Source organism: Xiphophorus maculatus, chromosome 2 (genome assembly GCF_002775205.1).
Source record: "Xiphophorus maculatus strain JP 163 A chromosome 2, X_maculatus-5.0-male, whole genome shotgun sequence".
NCBI classification, from domain to species: Eukaryota; Metazoa; Chordata; class Actinopteri; order Cyprinodontiformes; family Poeciliidae; genus Xiphophorus; species Xiphophorus maculatus.
Genome location: NC_036444.1, coordinates 3,504,211 through 3,526,007, shown reverse-complemented (window position 1 = coordinate 3,526,007; position 21,797 = coordinate 3,504,211). Strand labels below are relative to the sequence as shown.

The following is a 21,797-nucleotide window of genomic DNA, read 5'->3' as shown; positions in this document are numbered from 1 at the left end:
GCAGTTTTGTGATACAGCCAAAAAAAAAAAACTCCCCATATCCTATCAAAAAACTTTTTTTTCGAAATTGGTGTGTTTCCATTAAGCAGATTTATTTTCATAACTCCAATTTGCAGTCACTTGGCTGCATACTGTTACTAGCTGTGTTTCCATTATAAATGTGTGCAAAACTATGTCAATATCCTGCTAATGTAAAAAAAACACAACTTTGGAACTGATGTGTTTCCATTAAATTGGAGTAGCGATTAAAATACCATGCAATTAAGTTTTTTCATGCGGTAAGTTGTTAAAAGTCATCATCCTCCTACCACTTCCTGTTTTCTTCCGTGTTGTTTCTGCCAGTAGTAACATCCAGTTGTTGATCATGTGACTCATGTGATGTGAAAAATGTGTTTCCATTGCAGTTTTGCAAAATAAACTAATTTTGATATGAAAAAAACCACCTCATCCTATCAAAAAAGCTCGTTTTTTTTGTTTTTTAAAATGATATGTTTCCATGAAGCTGATTTATTTTTGTAACTCCAATTTGAGCCAATATAAGGTTAATGGAAATGCACCTTCTTGGTTTTATTACAGAATTTTTGGATGAAAATTGATTTTTTTATGCTTTGCTCCATTTTAAAATGTAAAAATATCTATTTTTTTTTTTTAATTGAGGTTCTTTCAAAAATTATAAATCTTCTAATTTACATTCAAAACTATAAATTGTTATTTTTTAATCCCCAAGTTTATAACACAAACTCCAACAAAAACACACTGATGTTTGTAACTCTAATGAATGGTTGGATCATTGAGAGACAATACTTCCTTATTTCTAACTGATTAAAACTAAATGCGAGGATAAAAGCAGACATACAGATTTTTCTAAAACCTGAACATAAAGAACTGTTCAGAATGTAAAGATTCCTGTTGTGAAGAGTTCAAGGGCATCTTGCAGGTACAATATGCACAGATAATAAACAAACAGTAGAGGATCCTTCAGATTAAGAAGTGAAGAAAACAGATGGAAACTTTGAAAACAAGTTTTTCTGACTGCTTCTTTTATGCCTTGACCTTTCTGCTGCGTCTGATTGCAGACAGGAAGCAGAACGCGAAGCATCGGATCGATACCTGCCATCCGCTGATCAACGACTCCATCTCCAACCCGATGCTGAGAGTTTCACGTGTGAAAAGCCTCCTCAGATATTCGGTTATGAAGAAACGGTGACGCATCCTCCCATTCAGCTGCGCCGCTGAATAGATGCTTTGTGTGATTTTTCTCTCATTAAAAAATAATTAGCATTGGTCTGGATGTTCCACTGCTTCATTCTTTTAAAAAAAAAAAGACATTTTATTAATAAATAAATGCAGACGCTATCTATCAATCATGTCACTTAACATTATGTGAGAAACTCACACACTCAGAGCCCCTCTTGTGAACCTGGGACCCTGCAAGGATGAGCAAACAGACAGTTTTATAAGTTTTCTTATAAAACCTGATGTTATTTCATGAAATTTTAATGCAAAAAGTTCATGGAATCTGATGCAAAATGAGGCAACTTACTTGTTGCTTTGTTTCAAACAGCAGAATGTAATAAAATGGCTGCACCTCTTAGGTTAAAATTCTCATCAACTCAACTCATTCATCACACCTGCTGAATTACACAAGATTACAAAATTCAAAGTAGAAAATTCCTGAAGAAATTTAAATGGGGGCTGCCACAGTGCATGTCAGTTGGAGTAAAGCGTTCTGATGCTAAACATCAGCTAAAATGCTAAGGCTAGCTTCAGTGGTGTAAGTAGCATGTTGGCATACATCGACTTACTGCATTCAGCATGCCATATGCAGCTAATATATTAAAAATGAGTAAAAATGCTTATTTTAGCTGAGGAGCTAACATTAACTTGACGACCATCATTAGCATATAGCGCAACTAGCATGTTGACACTACCAGTTGACTGGTTCAGTGTTCTGATGCTGAGAATGAGCTAAAATGCTAAGGTTAGCGTCAATGGTGTCACTAGTGTGTTGGGAACATTGATTTACTTGATTCAGTGTGCCGAATGTGGCTAATGTGTTCATTTTATCTGTAAGGCTAACGTTAGCATGAGGGCTACCATTAGGATGTAGAATAATTAGCATGTTGATGCTACCAGTAGGATGTGGTTTATCACTGGTCTGATTAATCTCACTGTAGCGCTGAGATTAGTCACAAATAGTCACGATTTTCCAGTGGAACTAAAACTTTTTTGTCAATCGTAAGGAATTATTTACTTATAAGTTAGTTTTGTCTTATTTCAAGTCTACTAAGACATCTGAACCAGAAACTAGACCAAAAATAGTTGGTAAGATGTTGTGTTTTTGCAGTGCGTTACACTTTCCGTAGCTTTAAGTACAAAACAATCTATGAATTTTGTCTCTGGCATGGGCCTGATGAATTTGGCTAAATCTCTGCAATTAATGTTTTTATCCTCAAGTTGAAAAGCTCTGGCGCCCCCTATGGGAGTATATTAAAAATCCCACTTTAGAGGGATGGCATGATTAAATTTTCATTAAGGTTATGTTATGATAAATACAGATAAATGTTAAGTTTAGGGTAACGACATAGTTTGGCATAAATGCAGTTACCAAAGTGAAGGGAAGTCAAAGTCCTAATGTTCCTAGAAGTGCAAATGTGTGTGTGAGAGTGTGTGTTCACACTGAACTCTTTGATCAGTGACTGTGCTTGCTGCAGGTTGCCATGACAGCCAGTCACATGATCAGAGTCGACACCGCAGGTGTGTGCGTGTCAGCAAAGATACCCCGAGGTGTGACCTTGTACAACACAAATCCAGCTCTACGATCGCTCTGCTTCAAAACCAGAACATGTGCGCACAGACACACACACACACACACACACACACACACACACACACACACGCACACGCACCCACACCCACACACACACCCACACACACACACCACTACAGGCTACACAAAGATCACAAACAGATCTCTGCTGAATATTTTAGTTTTGCGTGAGCAGAAAATAAAATCCGGTTGATGTTTAGTTTGATGGCACCAGATTTTCTTGGAAGTCTGTAAAAAGAAACAAAGCTGTGTTGATATATTATAGTTGTGTTTCTAGTTGTGCTGGGATTCGATTTATTGCAGGAATTGTAATTAGTTAATTGCAATTAATCGCATTTTGAACAACCAGCTGACTCTGGTGTTTTCTCCTAACTTTTGCTGCCGCCATTTTTCCGGACCTGCGTAATTTGCCGACAGCTGATTTAAACTGCTTATGGGGAACAAAATCAATTTCATATCAGTTCATAGGGCTAAAAAAAGATTCATAAACACAAAACCAAAAGATATCATACCCATAATTTCAGTATGTTTCAGTTTTATAAATTTGCGATTTTGTTCCTGTTACAGTTTTTCCAAATTAATTACCGTTTTTATTTACCTCAGTTAATGAAAATATTTTCAGAATTTTGGTTTTTGGTGTTTTGTAAGTTTTAGTTAACGTTTACTTGAATAGAAATGCTGTGTTCATGTACATACCTGAATCTGACAACATAGTTTCCAACTAATCACCAGCCACCATGTTGTTTCTGTGAAATGACTGGAGGGAGGAAAGCGCAGATCTGAAGAGAAACGGAGGAGGAAGGTGGAGAGGATGGTGAGTTTGGTCCCAACCTTTCTGTTTGCCTCAGCATTGATCTCTGCCTCACCTCTACATCAACGCCGGCCCACACACTTATATTTGCTGAAGCCCGGCTTCGACCGCCTGACTGGTCAGATTAGAGCCGGAGAGCCGCCAGGCCCCAGGGACGCTGCACACGTTTTCACTCAGACACGTTTAATGCTCGTTTTCAGCCAAACATGTCTGATTTCTGTTGGAAACAAAACTGAACATTAAAATAAAGGTTTTAGTGTTACTCTTAGAAAGTTTATTTACAAGAGATTTATGGAAAATGTCAGAGTTTTTTATAGTCAATTCTCAACTTTTAAAGCTCAAATTTTCCATTTTTTTCCCTTCTTTTGAATCTCAACATTTCTGAGTTTAGTCTTTTTATTTTGTTTATAACGGCCGTAATACATGGTCATAATCTTCACATCCTCACCTTTGTAGCACATCGTGTTTGGACAAGAACCCGACGCTGCTGTTTTATTTATCTATTCATCTTAAGATGATAAATTAATAAATTTAACTCAGGTTGTTGAGGGCTAAAATGTCAAAACAGATTAAATGCATTTTGCATCCCAAACCGGATTCTGGACGTTACTCTTTCCTGTTCTGTTATCTCCCTGCCATCTTTGTTGCGGTATCAACTGTCTCCATTTAAGGGTGACTAGCGGCGCCCTCTGCTGGATGGCGGTCAAACTACAACATTAAAAAAGATCTACTCTAAGCAGACATTATTAGTTAATCAATTTGAACTAATTTTAATCTAATAAACCATTAATTTACAATTTGTCTGTATTCTGGACCAAAGAAAGTCTCTCTGACTCCTCAGAGGGGATTCACTGTAACTGAAAGTCGGACCTTTCTTCCAGTTTGTGCCAAAGCACCCTTTTGTTTGTGAGCGTGTTGTGTGTGTTTGTGTGTGTGTTTGTGTGTGTGTGTTTGTGTGAAAGTATGCTGTGTCAGCACCTGAGACAGACAAGGCTGCTGTTGTGCAGCCACAGAGGAAATAAAACAGCAGCCCACGTTGTTCCAGCCGACAGACAGACGGCTCTCCTCCTTTTGTTCCCGCTGTTTATTATTCCTTGTTCTGCGGTCATCCTCTCCTCCTGTCTCTCAGACTTCATGTTCACTCCCCCCACCCCCCTCCTTCTTTATTCCCCTTTTCTTTCTTTCCCAACCTCCTTTAAATTAATCCGGAAATAACATCAGTGCAACTTGTGCGCAAACCTCTCTCCCCACGCCTGCAGAAACACAAACATGCGTCTCTTGTTCTATTTTTAAACATCAGCATGATTTTTCTTTTTTCTTTTACTGCGCAAAATTAAAAAAAGGAGGCGGAACAGATGGAGGAAGGTGAAGCTGAATATCTCACAGATGAGTGAGATGAATGGTTGAAGGAAGACTGAGCAGATGGGTAAAGGAAGGAAGTGGCTGAAGTACAGTAGAGGAGTTTGCCATGTTAAAACTACGACAGCGGCGCCAAAAAGAGTTAAAGAAGAAAAGAAAATGTATTAACAGGAAAAGTTGGAATCTTGGGAACAAAAAAGAAAGAAAGAAAATATCTTTTTGTGTTTTTGTGTGGTTAAGGTCTGATTTGGTACAATCTGAGATCCAATGCTGCCATCTGCTGGACATTTACTGGAAGGATTTTAAAAATAAAAAAGTTAATATTTTTTTAAGTTTGTACCTGGAAGTGAACGTCTAGGGCAGGGGTGGGCAATCCTGGTCCTTGAGGGCCGGTGTCCTGAAACTCTTAAATGTCTCCCTGGTCCAACACACTTTAATCCAACAGCTGAATCACCTCCTAGGTGCAGTCAGGTTCTCCAGAGTCTTGCTAATAACCTGATTATTTGACTCAGGTGTGTTGAAGTAGAGATGCATCTAAAAGTTGCAGGAGACCGGCCCTCGAGGCCTGGAGTTGCCCGCCCCTGGTCTAGGGCATGATTACTTTCAGCGTTGAGCTGCTTCTGAAAACAATTGGTTGGGGGAAAATAAAAAATATACAGCATTGGGTGGGTTTTTAAATATTTCCTGCTTTTCACAACAGTTGGTTGTTTTTAGAAAGATTTTTAGAAGGAGACTGAGGTCTATAGGCAGATCAGAGTTTTATTACGCATTCTCACCTCCTCAACAAACTGGACTTTCTAGGCAAACGAACTGGAGTTCAATTAAAGCGGACCAAACAGGGCTGGTGTGGATGCAACCTTTAACCCAAAAACTTAGCACTGTTCAGCCTAGAAAGTCCAGTTCGGTTGAAGTGAACTCTGGTGCAGTTTGTGAACATCAAGACTGATTCCATTGCAGGTAGTGGACTACAGCGCCAAGCATTCTGGGTAAATGCAACCAAAACAAAACGCTAGAGTCTCTAGCGTTAGCAGGAGAAATGGCTCACGGTCTTTAACCAAAAATAAAACAGAAATCTTGTAACCGCTAAATCTGACGCTACTCCATTTTTGTTTACATTTTCCGAAGAAGAGAGTTGCGCCCCCACAGGTGAGGAGGGTAACGGGTTTTTAAATTAGCTCGGTTCGTTTGACTCTGCAGTGTGAAAGAGAACCGCAGCAGCTGGAAATGTAACAAATGATGCAATTTTGATCCCCAATCGAACCGATTCTACCAGACTATCAGGTGGGAAAACAACTTTAGCAACAACTTATCAGTAATTTAAATTCTTCTATCTCATCAGCACACAAACTAATGCACAATCCAGATATCTAATTAACATTCCCAGTGAGTGGAGTGGGAGTGGTGTGGCAGTCTGTCAGCTGGTTCCTGCAGTATGATGTCAGATATTAACCAGGACACTGAAAACATCCAGATTTTCCCCAGAACCCGCCTACAGAATAAACATCGAATGAAATTACTGTTTACATTACAAAGCAAAGGTCATCACTATGTTGGTTTTGTTTCACTATAGGTAAAAATAGTGTAAAAATAGTGTACAGTTTGGTCAAGAACTGTACAAGTCAAATAGGACGATGTTACATAGGAGATTTAAAGGGATCGACTTATTATTTGAGGTTGTTTGTTCAATTTCAGTAAAACAAGAACAGCAAAAAATCTGTTTTTAGGAGGTTTTTTTAAACAGCACATGTTTTTGCTTCCATTTGGATTTTTACTATTTCTAAAAACAGGCCAAGCACTTAAAAAAACACCAAGCTGTTGTTTTATTTTACAATAAGTGAATGTTTTATGGTGTCAGGAAAATGTGTCAATTCAAAAGCCTCCAAATTGCTGAGTAACATTTGATGGGCACTGCGCAACCAACAAGAATGTAGCAAGTGGTTTCTTTCCAGCAGCTATTACCAGCTGACCAAACGTGCTGGAGCATTGCTTGGGTTGCTAGGTAACGAACTAGGCTCGGCTGTGGTTGCCAGGTAAAAGTTGAGTTCCCTCAATTTTGACTTGGCATTCAGGAGGTTTTTGAAACAGCTAATATTCCTTTATGTTTTAATTTACCATCAATAACTGAAATTCATTATGACAAAGATAAATCAAAATTGTCATGATAAGGAAGTGTTCACAATAAAAATAAAATAAATTCCTAGCTTACGGGGCCATATAAAAAAGCTATGGTGGGCCGGATTTGGCCCCGGGGCCCTGAGTTGGACACATGTGCTTTACAGATTATCTTTTATAAGAAACCTTTAGAGAACTGTAATACAAACTGACACTTTCTAGGAAAAGAAACCATATTAACAAATCACTAAACACAACTACAAATTATTCAACTACAATATATGGAAAAAATACAACATTAAATAAGCAAAACTACAAATTAAGAAAACATAATGACATTAACAAAATGTTAGAGGTCAACTTAAAATAACACTGACTGGATGATTCCATTTTTGGCTTTAGAATCGGAAAACATTCCAACTTTTTGTGCTTTTGTTGAAAATATGAACATATGTTACATAAAAATAGCTACTGGAAACATCACTTATTTATCTCTGTGATTTCTTAATTTATATTTGTGCTTATTGTGTTTTTGAATATGTTGTGTTTTTTAATTTGTAGTTGTGGTTAGTGATTTGTTTGCACTTCAGGGCCTCCGTAGAATACTGAAAATTTGACAAAACTTAACCTTTCCTTAAACTTTCAGTTTTCTCCCTAACCTCACCTGTAAGTGCTCAGTAACTTGAAAGTCATTATTTCTCTGCAAACTTAAAGTTTAAGAAGAAAAATGTAAAATTCATACTTTATTCCAAAACCCATTAGAAAACTACAGAACCCAGTTAGCCTTAATGGGCCACAGTGACTTAATTGGCCTTCTCACTTGCAGAAGCGCCTGCAGGTGAAAGCGACACACGCAGAGCCATGCAGGTTCAGGCATCCACACCAGGCGGAAACTGAAACACATTCTTGTACGTGCAGAACCGAGGAGTGTGAACACACCTTGACGTTTAACGAGACGACGCTCACACCTCGTCTGACAGAAGTCACCTGCTGCCTCACTTACACATGTCATTAGAGAGGAGTCGGAGCTCTTTGTTACTTCCACTTGCTGACTTCACTGGGATTTTTTGTGCCAAGTTGTGATCACCCTAATTAGGTTTTATTTACCTCTAATTGGGAACTAATTTGACCGCGGATCCAGAGCAGGAAATGAAGAAAAATACGTATTTTTCCGTACATCTTAAAAATAAAGCCTTTGATTTTCACCAGTTTACGTTTATTCATTTTTTTAAAAAATGCAGTTGACTGGTTTTGTCTCATTCTGTTCTTCTGTTTTGTTCTTTTTGTAGAATCTGTTTGTCCTTGAAGTCTTACGGTTTTCTTCGGCAGAAGAAGCTTCTTTGCTGCCCTTTTAGTCCAAAGGGTGGAAACATCACTAATACCTAAAGTCAGGAACTGAGCCATTGCTAGCAGGTTAGCTAGAATGCTAACCTGCTAGCACAATAGCTAACAGGTTAGCTGCACTAAACCCCAGAGTTGGGTAGTAACTATAGTTACATTTACACCATTGCATTTACTTGAGTAACTTTTTAAAAAAAAAACTCAACTAAGCTGTACCTTTTACTTTTAATTGAGTAATTTTATTATGAAGTATCTCTAACCTGAGTAAAATTTCTGGATTTTCGACCCACTGAATAAAAAACAAACCTGTTTTAACCAGAAACAGAGACACACCTGCAGTTTTTGTTACAGTTTCAGCAGGTTTTTTTTTAATTGAAAGAAACTGGAGAAAGGTTCTTGTGTGATTTTGTGTTACGTCTGGCGAAAACCACAAAGAAGACAACAGGAAGTATTTTTCTTTTCACACAATGCGCAGCTCGCTCCATCAAAAGTCTCAAAGCGCCACAGTTAAAAAACAACAACTTTAAACTGTAAAGGTTTCGTAATCTCAGTAAATTCTGGACTGTATGGTGAGCAGAGCATCCAATAACTGTACTCCAGAAGAGGAGGAATACTTCACCATATTTTTACTCACGTAAAAGAAAAAAAGACATCCAAGAAATTATTCTAATAGTGAATAAGTATTTGGTAAAAAGTCTACTCAAGTACTGAGTAACTGATCAAATTATCAGTCATTTAATATTTAAAAATTACATCATTAGACAAACCAAAATATAAAATCAAGTGAAAATTTGGTGTTTTAAGGAGGAAAATGACAATAATTCATGTAAGTAACAAAAAATAATAAAATCAGGTAAAATATTTATTTTCCCAAATCACTTTCTTTCAATAAAAAACTTTTAAAACTTAACAAAAACTGCAGGTGCGTCTTTGTCTGGTGAATTTTTAGTTTGTTTTTCATTCAGTGGGCAGAAAATCCAGAAATTTTACTTAAGTAAAAGTAAACAAGTACAGCGTAGTAAAAAAAAATACTAGGAAAAACGTTAATAAAGTAACTGTAACTAGTTACCAACCCAACTCTGCTGCAGTCGGTATGGAAACATCCTTCATCGCGTTTCTCCCGTCCTGTCATGCCGCCCAGCTCCTCCATCGTCGCTCCTTCCTCCACAGATCCACAGTGGGCGTGGCCTTCGTCACTCCCACTGAACCGCCATCACTTCCGCCGCGCGCCGGCGCTAACAAGGCCCGCGTGCGGCACGTCTCACTCAGGGCGGTGACATATTGGATCTCACCAGGCTGATGTGCTCCACTGATCAGGGCGTCACGCTGGCAGCCATTAGAGCCTCCATCAGCCACACCGAGAGCCGGGCTTTGATGGCGACACAGTCTGACACATGATGATTAGCGGCTGAAGGTTTTTTTTTTTTAGGATTTCACGCAACATCGCAGAAATTAATCAGGATACTTTGTTGAACGCTGCAGTCTGGTTCCACTAAACCGAGGATTATTGATCGGCTTTCTGCTGGATTTTTAACTATATTCAGTTACCAGCATGCGACGGAGTATATTAATGAAAAAAAAATGAAACAAGTAAAATGACAATTATCATAAAATTACGAGTTTAAAGGCATAATATTACAAGAATAAAGTCATACTATTTCGATTATTACGAGAAAAATTGCAATAATATGAGAATGAAGTCATAATATATCGAGAATACAGTTGTATGAGAATAAAGTCAGACTATTACATTAATAGTTATACAAGTCATTATATTACAAGAATAAAGTCAAAATAATGAGAATAAAATCATAATATGAAAATAAAGTTGTAATATTATAACTTTCTTCTTGTATTTTTCTTATGTAGATAGATAGATAGATAGATAGATAGATAGATAGATAGATAGATAGATAGATAGATAGATAGATAGATAGATAGATAGATAGATAGATAGATAGATAGATAGATAGATAGATAGATAGATAGATAGATAGATAGATAGATAGATAGATAGATAGATATTATTAGTGTGGTCCTAATACCCTGTCGTATTTATTTGTCCAAATTGTTTTGATTTAATTACCACTAATTCAGTCTAGGCAGCCTAAATGAAAGTGAGCTTTACTGCTACATGCATAGACTGCTGGATTCAACAGAGTTTCTTTGAATTTCCTTTAATAATTACGTTAAACCTAAATATTTACCTAGCTTATGCAGCTCTAGTTCTGTTAAAAGAACTCGTTCCTCTCCACTGTCGCCCCGTACTTGATCAGTTTGATCAAAGGTAATCATCTGGTTTACTTAACATTTTTCACTGAGCCGAGTCTAATTTCTCTGGGAAAGGGTTTAAACTGGATTATTTGGATTAAATTATACACTTGACAAAATAAATTGGCCTTTTTTGTGGTTTTAGTGGATGAGATGTTTGCTCTGATTTAGGGAAATAAAAAAGTGCAAAGTTTTTATTTTAATTGATATAAGTTTCTGATTAAGATTAATTGAAAACTAATTCACTCAAAGTAATATTTCCTTCCTTTTTTTATTTACAAGTCAGATCTTATTCTCAAAGTTAACTAAAACCATCATAAGTTTCATAAATAAATGTATTTAAAACTAATATTTTATTGTGAAATATTGAAGCCATAGTTCAATCTGACACATTTATTAACAGCAGACACTAGAGGGCGCTGTTGGTTTAGCTCTGGCATTTAACTTCAGCTTTTGGAGTAGCAGATGGAAAAAAAATGCAATTTACTATAAAACAAGCCATTTGGTGCTCTTATTTAGGGAAAAACAAAAATCCATATTTTAAGAAAACTTAAAAAAATAATGGAGACATCAAAGCAGCACAGACAACTTCCTAGATTTTAAGATTTGATTGTTTAAACATTTCTTCATCTGCAGTTCAAAGCGACAGAGAAAATCTTTAGTTTAAGAAAAGTTTTTGAAAACAGATCAGAACATTGAGGAGACATCAGGAGTTACTAAATCTTTATTCAAATCAAACAGCAGATAAAAACATTAAGGCAAACCAGCAGCGAGCTGCAAAATGGAAACTAACAAGGCTCGATCTGTTCATAAAAAAATAGAAAATTATAAAGCCAGAGAAAAACAACAGAACACACAGAGTCGTTCTGTCAGTGTGCATGCATCCTCTGTGATTTCATCTGAGTGAAGCATTAAAGACGCCGTTTACTTGGTGCAACCATAAAATGCTGTTGTTTTTGCTGATCTGTGATTGGAGCAGCTTTCAGAAATTAAGCCAAGAGTGAAGCAGCTCGACTCTGCAGCGGACGGTTACAGAAGCAAAAACCAAAATAGTTATTTTCCCATTTCTCATTTGATCGAGCGTCAGAGCGGAGCTGGGAGTTTCTTCCTCCAGAAAATTGACTTCATGCTCGGGTTCAGTCAGAAACGGCCTCCCTCTGCTGCCAATAAAGCGATCACTTTAATGAAAACATCTGAAGCAGCATCAAAGACCAACTTTTACATTTTATTTTCGGTTCCGACGACCTGATAAATGTGACTGAGCTGTAAACCCAGAAGTCACAACTGAAACAAACATCATTTTTATTTGGTAAATGGAAGATCTTAAAGTTTTATTCACATTATTTTCAGTCTAGATTCTCTCGTTTCATGATCAATAAAATGTTAGAAATTTTGAAGAGACACTGCAGCTGTCTGGAGTTTTTATTTTGAAAGTCTGAGCTAGAACCCCTTTCCTGTTTTTCCTAAGAACCTCCCAGTTCTTGATTTAATCAATTTTAATTAGGAGTCACACAATAACTGAAATTATCACGGTCTGTGTGACCAAGCCTGTTTGATTAATACAGAAGAACCAGAGAAAATGCTGAGTCACTGGTTGCTATGGCGATTTCTGGCAGAGAGCAGAGACAAAAAATTTAACACTCAAATAAATAGATGCTGCGGAAAAACCACAAGTCGTATCAAAAAATCGTTAAACCAGGAGCTCCAGAACCTTCTGGTAGACACGCATGTACATTTTTAAGAGTTTGTACTGTTTTATGTAGAAAATACAACAAGTGACCGAGACTGTATGTTCCAATTTAGAAAGACATATAATGAAGGTGAATTATATTACGGGTGAGTGCTCTCTGCACTCTGAGCTGATCTGACAGAAAACTGTAAGTCTGACAGCAGCGGGAGACTCACTGGGTGAAAGTAGACAGAAATACCTACGTTTTGATGTATCGACTGTTCATACAGTCGATGCATCAGTGAGTGTAAAATAAGACATTTCTGGCCTGTGTCTGGCATCACCACTGGTGTTTCAGTAGTAAAGAGTGGCCCAAATATGGAGCTCAAAAAAGGGGAGGGGCCAATATATGGAGGTCCAGAAAGGGGGAGGGGCTTCTACTCATTTCACCAAAATCACATTATTTTTAATAGAGAACATCCTTTAGTTGTTTTTTTCGCCTTTATTTGGAAAATGTACATACTGTACTATACCATCACTGCCGACATCATATTAAATAAAATGCTGCACATTTTGATGGATCTACCTAAATGTAGACACATCTGTAAGCTTATATGTCAGTATATGAAAAGATAGACATTACATTACTGATAAATGTGAAAATATGTTACCCTCTTTGCCAAGAGTGCCACCTAGTGAGTTGCGTCTGTCATTACAAGCACCTGCAACAATGGTAACTTGATTTGGTTTAATTTTGTCCTTGAAATTTAGGATTTGGTTGACAATTTCGGTGGGTTTTGTCGTGGAATCTGTTTGGGTGGTGTTGATTGATTTGCTGATTTGGGGTTGGTTGGTTAACATATTTAAGTGGAGCTGGTCTATTTGGTTTAAGGTGGTTGGGTGGCTGATTTGAGTGGAACTGGTTGGTTTGTTTATTTGGGTGAGGTTGGTTATTTAGATTAAGGTGGAGTTGGTTGATTTTGGATGGGGTTGGATGGATCATCTGTTTGGGTGGGGCTTGTTGGTTTGTCGATTTGGTTGGTTAATAGATTTACGTTGGGTTGGTCTATGTGGATTGGGCTGGTTGGGGTGGAGTTGGTTGGTTGGTTGGTTGATTTCTTAATAGATTTAAGTGGGGGTTGGTTTGGTTGGATGGGTGGTCTATTTGGTTGGGGATTTGGGTGGGGTTGCTTCATTGGGTGGTTGAATTTTGTGGGGTTGGTTATTCAATTTGGGTTGCATTGGTTAATTTGGGTTGTTGAGTGGCTGATTCAGTTGGGTCTGGCTAGGTGCTCACTTTGGGTGTGGTTGGTTGATTTGTTAATAGATTTAAGTTGGGGTTCGTTTGGTTGGATGGGTGGTCTATTTGGTTGGTCAATTTGGGTGAGGTTGAGGGATCGATGATTAAGTTAATGAATGAAGTGATGAACCAACATTAGGATCTTATGTTTGTAATTTTTACCCATTTTATGTGAGTTGGACGGATATTTATAGTTGATTGCTCCTCTGGATCCCAATGTGGTTTGTTTCTAGCAAAGAATGAATTCATCTAAAATCTTAAAAGTTAAAGTCTAAGTCTGGTCTGATCTAACAAACATCTGAATACAAATCATAACATCCAACTGGAGTTATTAGGATTTTTGATTGTTCATGAAGATCAAGTGTTTAACTCAGTAAATATACGTTAAATCTTGTAAGTTAATATAGATCCCAAAATATTAGATGGAAACATCATAAAATTAGCAGATTTTTACACTTTTGTGAGAATGTAGCCATTTTTTAAACATAATTCCACCTGCTTTGTGGGTTCTGACAAAAAAATTACCCAATAAACCAAGAAAGAAACCTAAAATAAAGATGGTAACCGAATGCTGCTGGTCCCAAACAGCTCAGCGTCTCTTCTGGAGAGCCCAACCTCCAGAAACCTGAAACACGACTAAACAAACACCTCAGGAGTCTAAAGACAAACCGATGGATGCAGAACATCCAGAAAGCTTTTACACCAACAACAAAGACTTTCTTTCTCTGAACACGTCGTTTGTTCTGAAGCAGAAAAAAAGCGAGAAGCGCAGCGATACCAGAAAAAAAAAGTTTGTCTCTGTTTCTAAACATTTGTCCATCATTTCTACATCTGCATATTTGCATTTACACGCCTGATTCTCCCCTGTTACTGGTTTCACTGGGTTTGTCCGTCAGTCGGTCTTCTTGGCCCACGCCATGTCGTCGGATCGCGGTCTCTGGCCCGTCAGATGTTCAATCAGCCACTCCATCCGTCTCCAAAAGCCCAGCTGGTCCAGTGGATAGTTGCACCATCCTGAAAATGGAAGGAGATAGGAAAGATCAAAAAGGAGGATAAGAGGATAATTATTTAAATCATATTTGGTAAAAGAGAAGAAGAGCTTTGGCTCTTTTGGAGAGCCAGTTTCTCTTCACCATATCTGTACAGGGAGGAGTTAGGAATGCCAACATGGAGACTGGTTCTCTGTAACCCTCCTGTAAACGGCACCTTCCAGAAGGTGAAGGTAATTTTTCATTTAGTGCGTTTGCTAACTGAGCTTCCCTTAAATACATTTTTTCCAGATCAGTTCTAAAGTGATAATTTATTTGGCTGTTTGGTAAGCTTTCATTTGAATAAAGCTTGACATCTGTGCCAAAGTTTCGGCTGTGAACTGTTAAGAACTCTTCAAATAGTTAGCCCAGGGGTCTCAAACTCCAGTCCTCGAGGGCCGCAGTCTTACAGGTTTTAGATGTGCCATAGGTACAAAACACTGGAATGAAATGGCTTAATGACCTCCTCCTTGTGTAGATCAGTTCTCCAGAGCCTTAATGACCTAATTATTCTATTCAGGTGTGGTGCAGCAGAGGCTCATCTAAAAGTTGCAGGACTGCGGCCCTTGAGGACTGGAGTTTGAGACCCCTGAGTTAGCCGTTTGTGTTCATGCTCTTATTTTGAAGTGGAGGAAGACAGTTAATACAGCAGTTCCATTTCCTGTCCTCAAATTTTTCTCTAACTTTATTTCAAACAAGAAACATAAAAGAGCAAAACAATGAAAATATAGACCAAGACATAAATATGGAATATTAAATTAAGGTTGAAGGGTTGTAGAGTTTCTTTTGAATTCAAGTTTTGCTAACGCTAAATACTGGGTTGGCGTAGAACTGGGGAGCCCAAAGTCGGTCCTGGAGGGCCGGCAGCCTGCATGTTTTAGTTCTCTCCCTGGTGGTAGTAACAACCTTCTCAGCATGTCCATGTTCTTCTTAGGGCTCTACTGAGCCATCATTGGATCCAGGTGCGTAGAACCAGGGCGAGAACTAAAACATGCAGGATGCCGGCCCTCCAGGACCGACTTTGGGCACCACTGGTGTAGATCTTTAGTGTTAGCTGAACTAACATTTTAGTTAGCAGAGGCCTCCACTGCTAACTGCCATCACCTAAACTTCAAATCATCTGATGCCTCCATTTTTAAATTTGAAGCCTCCTGTCTGACTCTCATTGTCATGAGCAGAAAGATGGAGGGCCATCCCAGGAGAAATCCTTAACCTCACCAACACACACACACACACACACACACACACACACACACACACACACACACACACACGCACACGCACACGCACACACGCACACACGCGCACACACACACACACACACACACACACACACACACACACACACACACACACACACACACACACACACACACACACACACACACACACACACACACACACCTTCTCACTTCCTGTGATGTTTACAGAAGTACAGCAGCTGAATTTATCTTTGAGTTAAGCACATTCATGGATGTGTGGCTGCAGGCCAAAATACATTTACATCTACATATGAATGAATGCATGACACCCATGTAGCAGCAGAGTACACATGAACATCTAGTTATTACAGACAGACTGAGGGTGCATCTATTGATTAAACAGAAACCCTCGACAGGTTTAAATATGGTAAAGTATCCAGAGGTTTTGTTTTATTTCCTGCATTTTTCCATGTTTTCCCTTTTTTTATCCATCCAAATCCCTGCTTCCACCCCCGTCGTCCTCCCCTGTCCTCCACCCTCCCCTCCGCTGCCTGTGAAGTCCTATTTGTTAGAACAGACAGCAGGTTAGCATTAAATATACATGGGGATTGTCAGCCGGTGGCGAACACAAAGGCAGCGAGGCGGGCCCCCAGAGGCCCCCGAGCCGGGCCCAGGCAGCCAGGCAGAGCGCGCAGGGGACCGCAGGGGACGACTCCACCGTCCCCGACCGCCACCTCCTTCTTCCACACGCACAGGTTAGGAACCGGAGAGGAGGTCAGAGCGACCAGCGCGCACTAACAGATGCAGATGTACTGGAGCGCTCGCTGTGCCACCCCCGACAGCTCCGGCTCACATCTGGCGTCCGCTGGGGCGCAGGGTGACGCACGAGGCGAGCCGCCCCCGGAGGATGCCCCCCGCTCTCACCCAGATGCAGGCAGAATACAGAGTGTGGATGTGTGACAGAGGCCTCGGGTCCCCAAAGACCTACACGCACACTAGCACAACATTTGCTTTTAGTTATTTATAAGCCTACACACACACAGTCGCCATTTTATGTGAATATGCAGGGAAAGTTAAATTATTCTGGAAATCGCCATCTTCTGTTATAACCACCCAATATGGCCGACTTTATGTGTCCTTAATAAGCTTTTAAAGGTGACCTTCTATGCTTCCTTGAACAGGTTAAGATAGGTCTGTGGCCTATACAAAACATGTCCATCACATTTTATTTCACAAAATAATTCTTAGATGATAATATTTTAGTTTGCTCTTTTCAGAATGAGTTGTTTTAGGGAGAAATGTCTCTTTAAATCCTAATAATCTGCTGCTGGCCACGCCCCCCAACATAACATATAAACTCACATTTGAAAATGGCCGCAATTATACAATTGTACAACTTTAAAAAGTAGAAGTGGAGCCACCTGTCTTTTCCAGCAGCCATTGTACAGCGCATAGAACGGTAAAACCAGCTGACCAAACATGATGGAGGTCGGTTTGGGTTGCTAGGCAACGGCACAGCACCTGCTGATTTGTGACGTTGCATTCTGGAGGTTTTTGAATGGCTCGTTTTCCACACACTCATTACCAAAAAATGGTTGTGGGTTTTTTTAAAGCGTTTTTAGAAGCAGTAGAAACTGAAACGGAAGTACAAGAATGTAAACAAAATTTTATTTAGCATATTTCCCCTTTAACATCTGGTGAGCAGAGGTAGAGTATCCCAACATTGTTCACCAGTCAGAGTAACAGTGTATTTTCTAAAAGCAAAGTACTGAGTAACTGATATTAAATGAATATTAAATATTCATTTATTATTTAAAAATGACATCAGATGGACAAAAATATAAAGCAATGTGGAAATTTTAGTATTTTACTGGTCAAAATAAAAATAATTCTTACAAGGATCCCAGATAAAACAAAATGGCTGAAAACAAAGAGCCAAGGTGTTGCAATGGCCCAGTCAAAGTCCAGACCTCAGCTTGGTTTAGGCGGTGCGATGATGGCCGTACCTGTGGTGATGCAGTAGTACGTCTCATGTGGTGAAACATGGTGGATCCGGTGGTGTTTCCGTGGCAACACCAGGTGCCAGTCCTGCAGCAGAGTGACCCAGCGCGGGAGGCCGAAGTAGGAGTGGCTCCACTTATGGATCTGGTTGGTCAGCGTCACAAAAACCGCCAAGGCGAACAAGTAGCAGTCCCAGGGGTAAGACGCCGCCAAAGCCTCTGAAACCAGAAGAATGAAAGAGTTAATGACTCATCAAGACAGAAACACGTTGAAAGTTTGTGATGCAAATACTTTAAAAACAGTAAGTTATTGAAAAACAAAAGAAATTAACCCCAGAAGTCACATTTTTATTTAAATTTTACTGGGAATTCTAACAGTTTTAATGTCTATCATGAGTCAGATCAACCTTTTGTTTCAGTTTTATAAATTCAGGCAGCATTTGTACACGTTTAAGGGACATTACACATCTTTGACTCGGTTCTTTGGAGAAGTTATGAGTAGTTAGCAGAGAGTTAGGCTGGACAACAAATCAATAGTATATATCGTTATAAACACGTGATCCATATCGTGGATAATACATCTGATAGGATTTTTAAAAATGTCACTGAACTCCAATACAGAACCACATAGCATTCTGGGAAATGAAGGCATGGTTTCTGGTGCAAAACTACAGGAGAAAAGGTCAAAAGGAAGACAGTGCATCATTATCGTTCCCTTTTAAATGCTTCAATCCTCCACATTTCCTCTCCTTTACACACATCTTTCCCATCCTGGGACAGTGTGTGTTTATCCATATTCTGATGCAGGTAAACTGCAGCTCAGCTGAGGGACGGCGAACAGCAGATAAGTGGTTTTCTGACTGTGACAAAGTGGCACCGAAACTGAATTTCACACAGCGAGCGGCGATGCAAAGCTGTGAACCAAAAGTAGGAGTCAGGAAAAAAAAACCTCCAAATCCTTCTGAGCGAGAAACTGTTCAAATACGCTTTTATTTTACGGTTTGAGAGACAAAACGGGTTAAAATTAAAAACCTTTAACACTTACTAGATGGAAATTGTAACGGTGCAGTTATCATAAACTTCATTTACCCACTGGGTGCAGAAGTAGCTCCTTAAAACAATGCACAACGCTTCAAAATAAATGTTTATTTTAAAATAAGAGCTGCATATTCAGGCCAGGGTGCGGTAAGAACATGCTACGGTTGATTCTTGTTGGACTTTGGTTTAAAAAATAAATACAAATGTTAACAGTTTTAATTTGAAGGAGGAAAAATTTAGCTTTTCTGCCTTCAAGCATAGCTAGAAACCAAGAAACAACCAATCAGAGCCTGGAGGAGGGGTATTAGAGCTGTCAATCACCCCTTAGTGTGGCGCTGCTCACACTTTCCCCTTTGCTCTCTGCTATGCTGGTTCACCACAACATAGCTTGTCATGAATAAGGCCAGTTAGCATAGCCACCGATAACAACTGATAAACAGTTTTCCTTTAATGGTAAGTTGTTTATCTGCCATTAGAAACATTTAGCAGCGAGTATGTGAGATTAATTGACAGCGCTAAGAACCGCCTCCTGGTTGTTTTTGGTTGTTAGCATTAGTAGCTCCCATATTACACTATCAAAACATAGTGAGAGTTTTAACAAATTTGTAAAAAACGATTTCTTATAATAAATACATATGACAGGTTTAAACTAAATCATGCTTTCTATAACCGTTGACTGCCAGTAATGCTCCGCACAACCACCATATTTCGCTCTTTTTTCTGGTTTGAGTGAAACTGAAACAGAAGGCAGGCTGATGATCTTCAAACTGATCTCTGGATGATAAAACCAGGAGTTTGTTGCGTTTTTTTCTGCTGATTTCATTTTAAAAAGAGAATCAGATCTTTGCACCAGATTTCTGTAACCGTTTGATCCAACAGACATGAACTCGCTAACCGTCTTCATGCCTCTCTGCTGAAACGACTTACATCCGTCCTCATCACAACACGTCCCCTCTCCGTCTCTGCAGATATAAAAACTACAATCTCTTGACCTCGGTTCAGGAGCGGCCATGACAGCTGGAGACGTCAACTCTCCGAATCGTCCTGCGTCTCCGTCTTTGTGACACGGCAAGGCGTCGACATGACAGGTTTAGATGTCATCCAGCCGCTGCGTGACCCTCGGACGCCCCCGCCCCGTCTCCGCCCTCCGGCCGGCCGACTCCAGCGCTTAGCGGTGACCTCTTCGGGAGCAGACATGACAGGCAGACATGTCGCTGCGTCTGCGTCCCCGTTCGGTGACCCCTGACCCCCTGTGGGGGCGGGGCGGGCGTCCCCTAAAGGTGGACTTCAGCTGTCCTCTCATCCTTCATCGTCCTCACGCTCAGCCTTCATGATGAAGATCGGCCGTTTGTTTTTAGCTCCAGGTCACAAAATCCTCTTTGTTTCTCCAGGTTAAAACATATTTTCTGATTTTGATTATTTGACATAAAATGCAAGAAAATGTAAGTATTTAAAATAATTATTTATTGTAAATGTTTATAGTAATAATTTAGAAAAATAGAAATTATTCATACAGTTTAATTACATTGCTAAAAATATTCATTAGCTTTTTTTAATGTAGTTTAATATTTATACATTACTATTTTGTAGTTTACTTTAATATAAAATTCTTTTATTAATTATCAAAATATAAAATGGAATAAAATAAAAAATCTCAAGACAATTTGACTGAATTAGTTATTGTAAATAATTATAGTAATCATTTAGAAACAATTTAAAATAGAAATTATATATACAGCATATTAACATTAGTAAACATATTTTTTATCCGTTACTTTTTTATAGTTTAATGTTAACACAAATTTTTGATTAATTATTCAAATATGACATTAAAATACACTCAACTGATTACTTTAAGCAGTAACATTTTAGGACTTTGATTATTTCTACATAAAGTTACACAACAAATCATGAAACTGAGAATGTGAGCAACTTGATGTTGGACGAGGAAATTTGCAACTTTCTGCCCATCGATAATCTCAGGCATAAGGAAACCGAACCGTAACCATGGAGACTAGATTGGATCAAATTTCAGACCGAGCCTCAGTTCTGGTGTAAATGCATTTATCAACTGATGGTTGCGTCCCGCCTGCTCGTTTTGCTCAGCCATCATGATTTCTATCTCAGAAACTCTCTTCCAGATGCTTGCAGCAGCTTAACCCCGCAGCGCCGTGCGTAGTGCCGTGCGTAGCGCCGCCTTTAACCCGGCTAACTGGTGTCACCGCCCCCGTCCTCCTCCCATCAGCGACCTTTGAGCTGCAGTTGAAGTGCAGACATGACAGGTGGAGATGTCACCTCCTCAATAAGCGCTCTGTCTGTTCCTCCCGCTGCTGCTCCTCCTCCAAGTCCTCCCTTCAGGGTCAGAGCACACGACTACCGCCGGAGCCACTTCCTGTTTGCCGCTCCGCTCTGACCCTGACAGTCTGGAGAATATCTGACCTTCGGGAGTCCTCAGAGTCACTTCCGAATGCCACGAAGTGCAGCTGGAAGCCGCGGTGGGAACCGAAGCGGTTCGTACCTGGTGTGCATGTGAGGAACCTGTAGGCCATGTGGGCGAGCGGCAGGATGGGGATCGTGCAGTTGTCGCCGTTGGTTTCGATGAAGTCGTGCCGAGTGATGGCGGTCGGGTCGATGTGGTGCTCCCTGAACGGCCGGATGAAAGCCTGCAAAGAAAAAAACGTTTTTGTGTTTCTCTTTTGCTTGGACAATAAATCTGCAGTAATTTTTATAAAATATATACTTTGGGCGTCTGATGGAGTGCAAAAACAACCAATGAGAGTCAGGAGGCGGGTCTTAGCGCTGTCAATCATCCCCATGTATATGTGCTAGTGGCGTG

The 21,797-nt window shown here is 39.5% G+C and overlaps 1 protein-coding gene across 1 annotated transcript in view; it reads right to left on the bottom strand.

Moving 5' to 3' along the window:
* Window positions 1-11,430: 11,430 nt before the first annotated feature.
* LOC102229207 (transmembrane protein 189-like) overlaps window positions 11,431-21,797 on the bottom strand; it is a 38,314-nt gene continuing 27,947 nt past the window's right edge. Inside the window, exons 4-6 of the mRNA XM_005795789.2 lie at window positions 21,480-21,624; window positions 17,930-18,142; window positions 11,431-14,707 (exon numbers count right to left, since the gene is read on the bottom strand). Coding sequence (XP_005795846.1) covers window positions 14,586-14,707; window positions 17,930-18,142; window positions 21,480-21,624 — 480 coding nt within the window. The 3' untranslated portion in view covers window positions 11,431-14,585. The remainder of the gene's footprint in view (window positions 14,708-17,929; window positions 18,143-21,479; window positions 21,625-21,797) is intronic.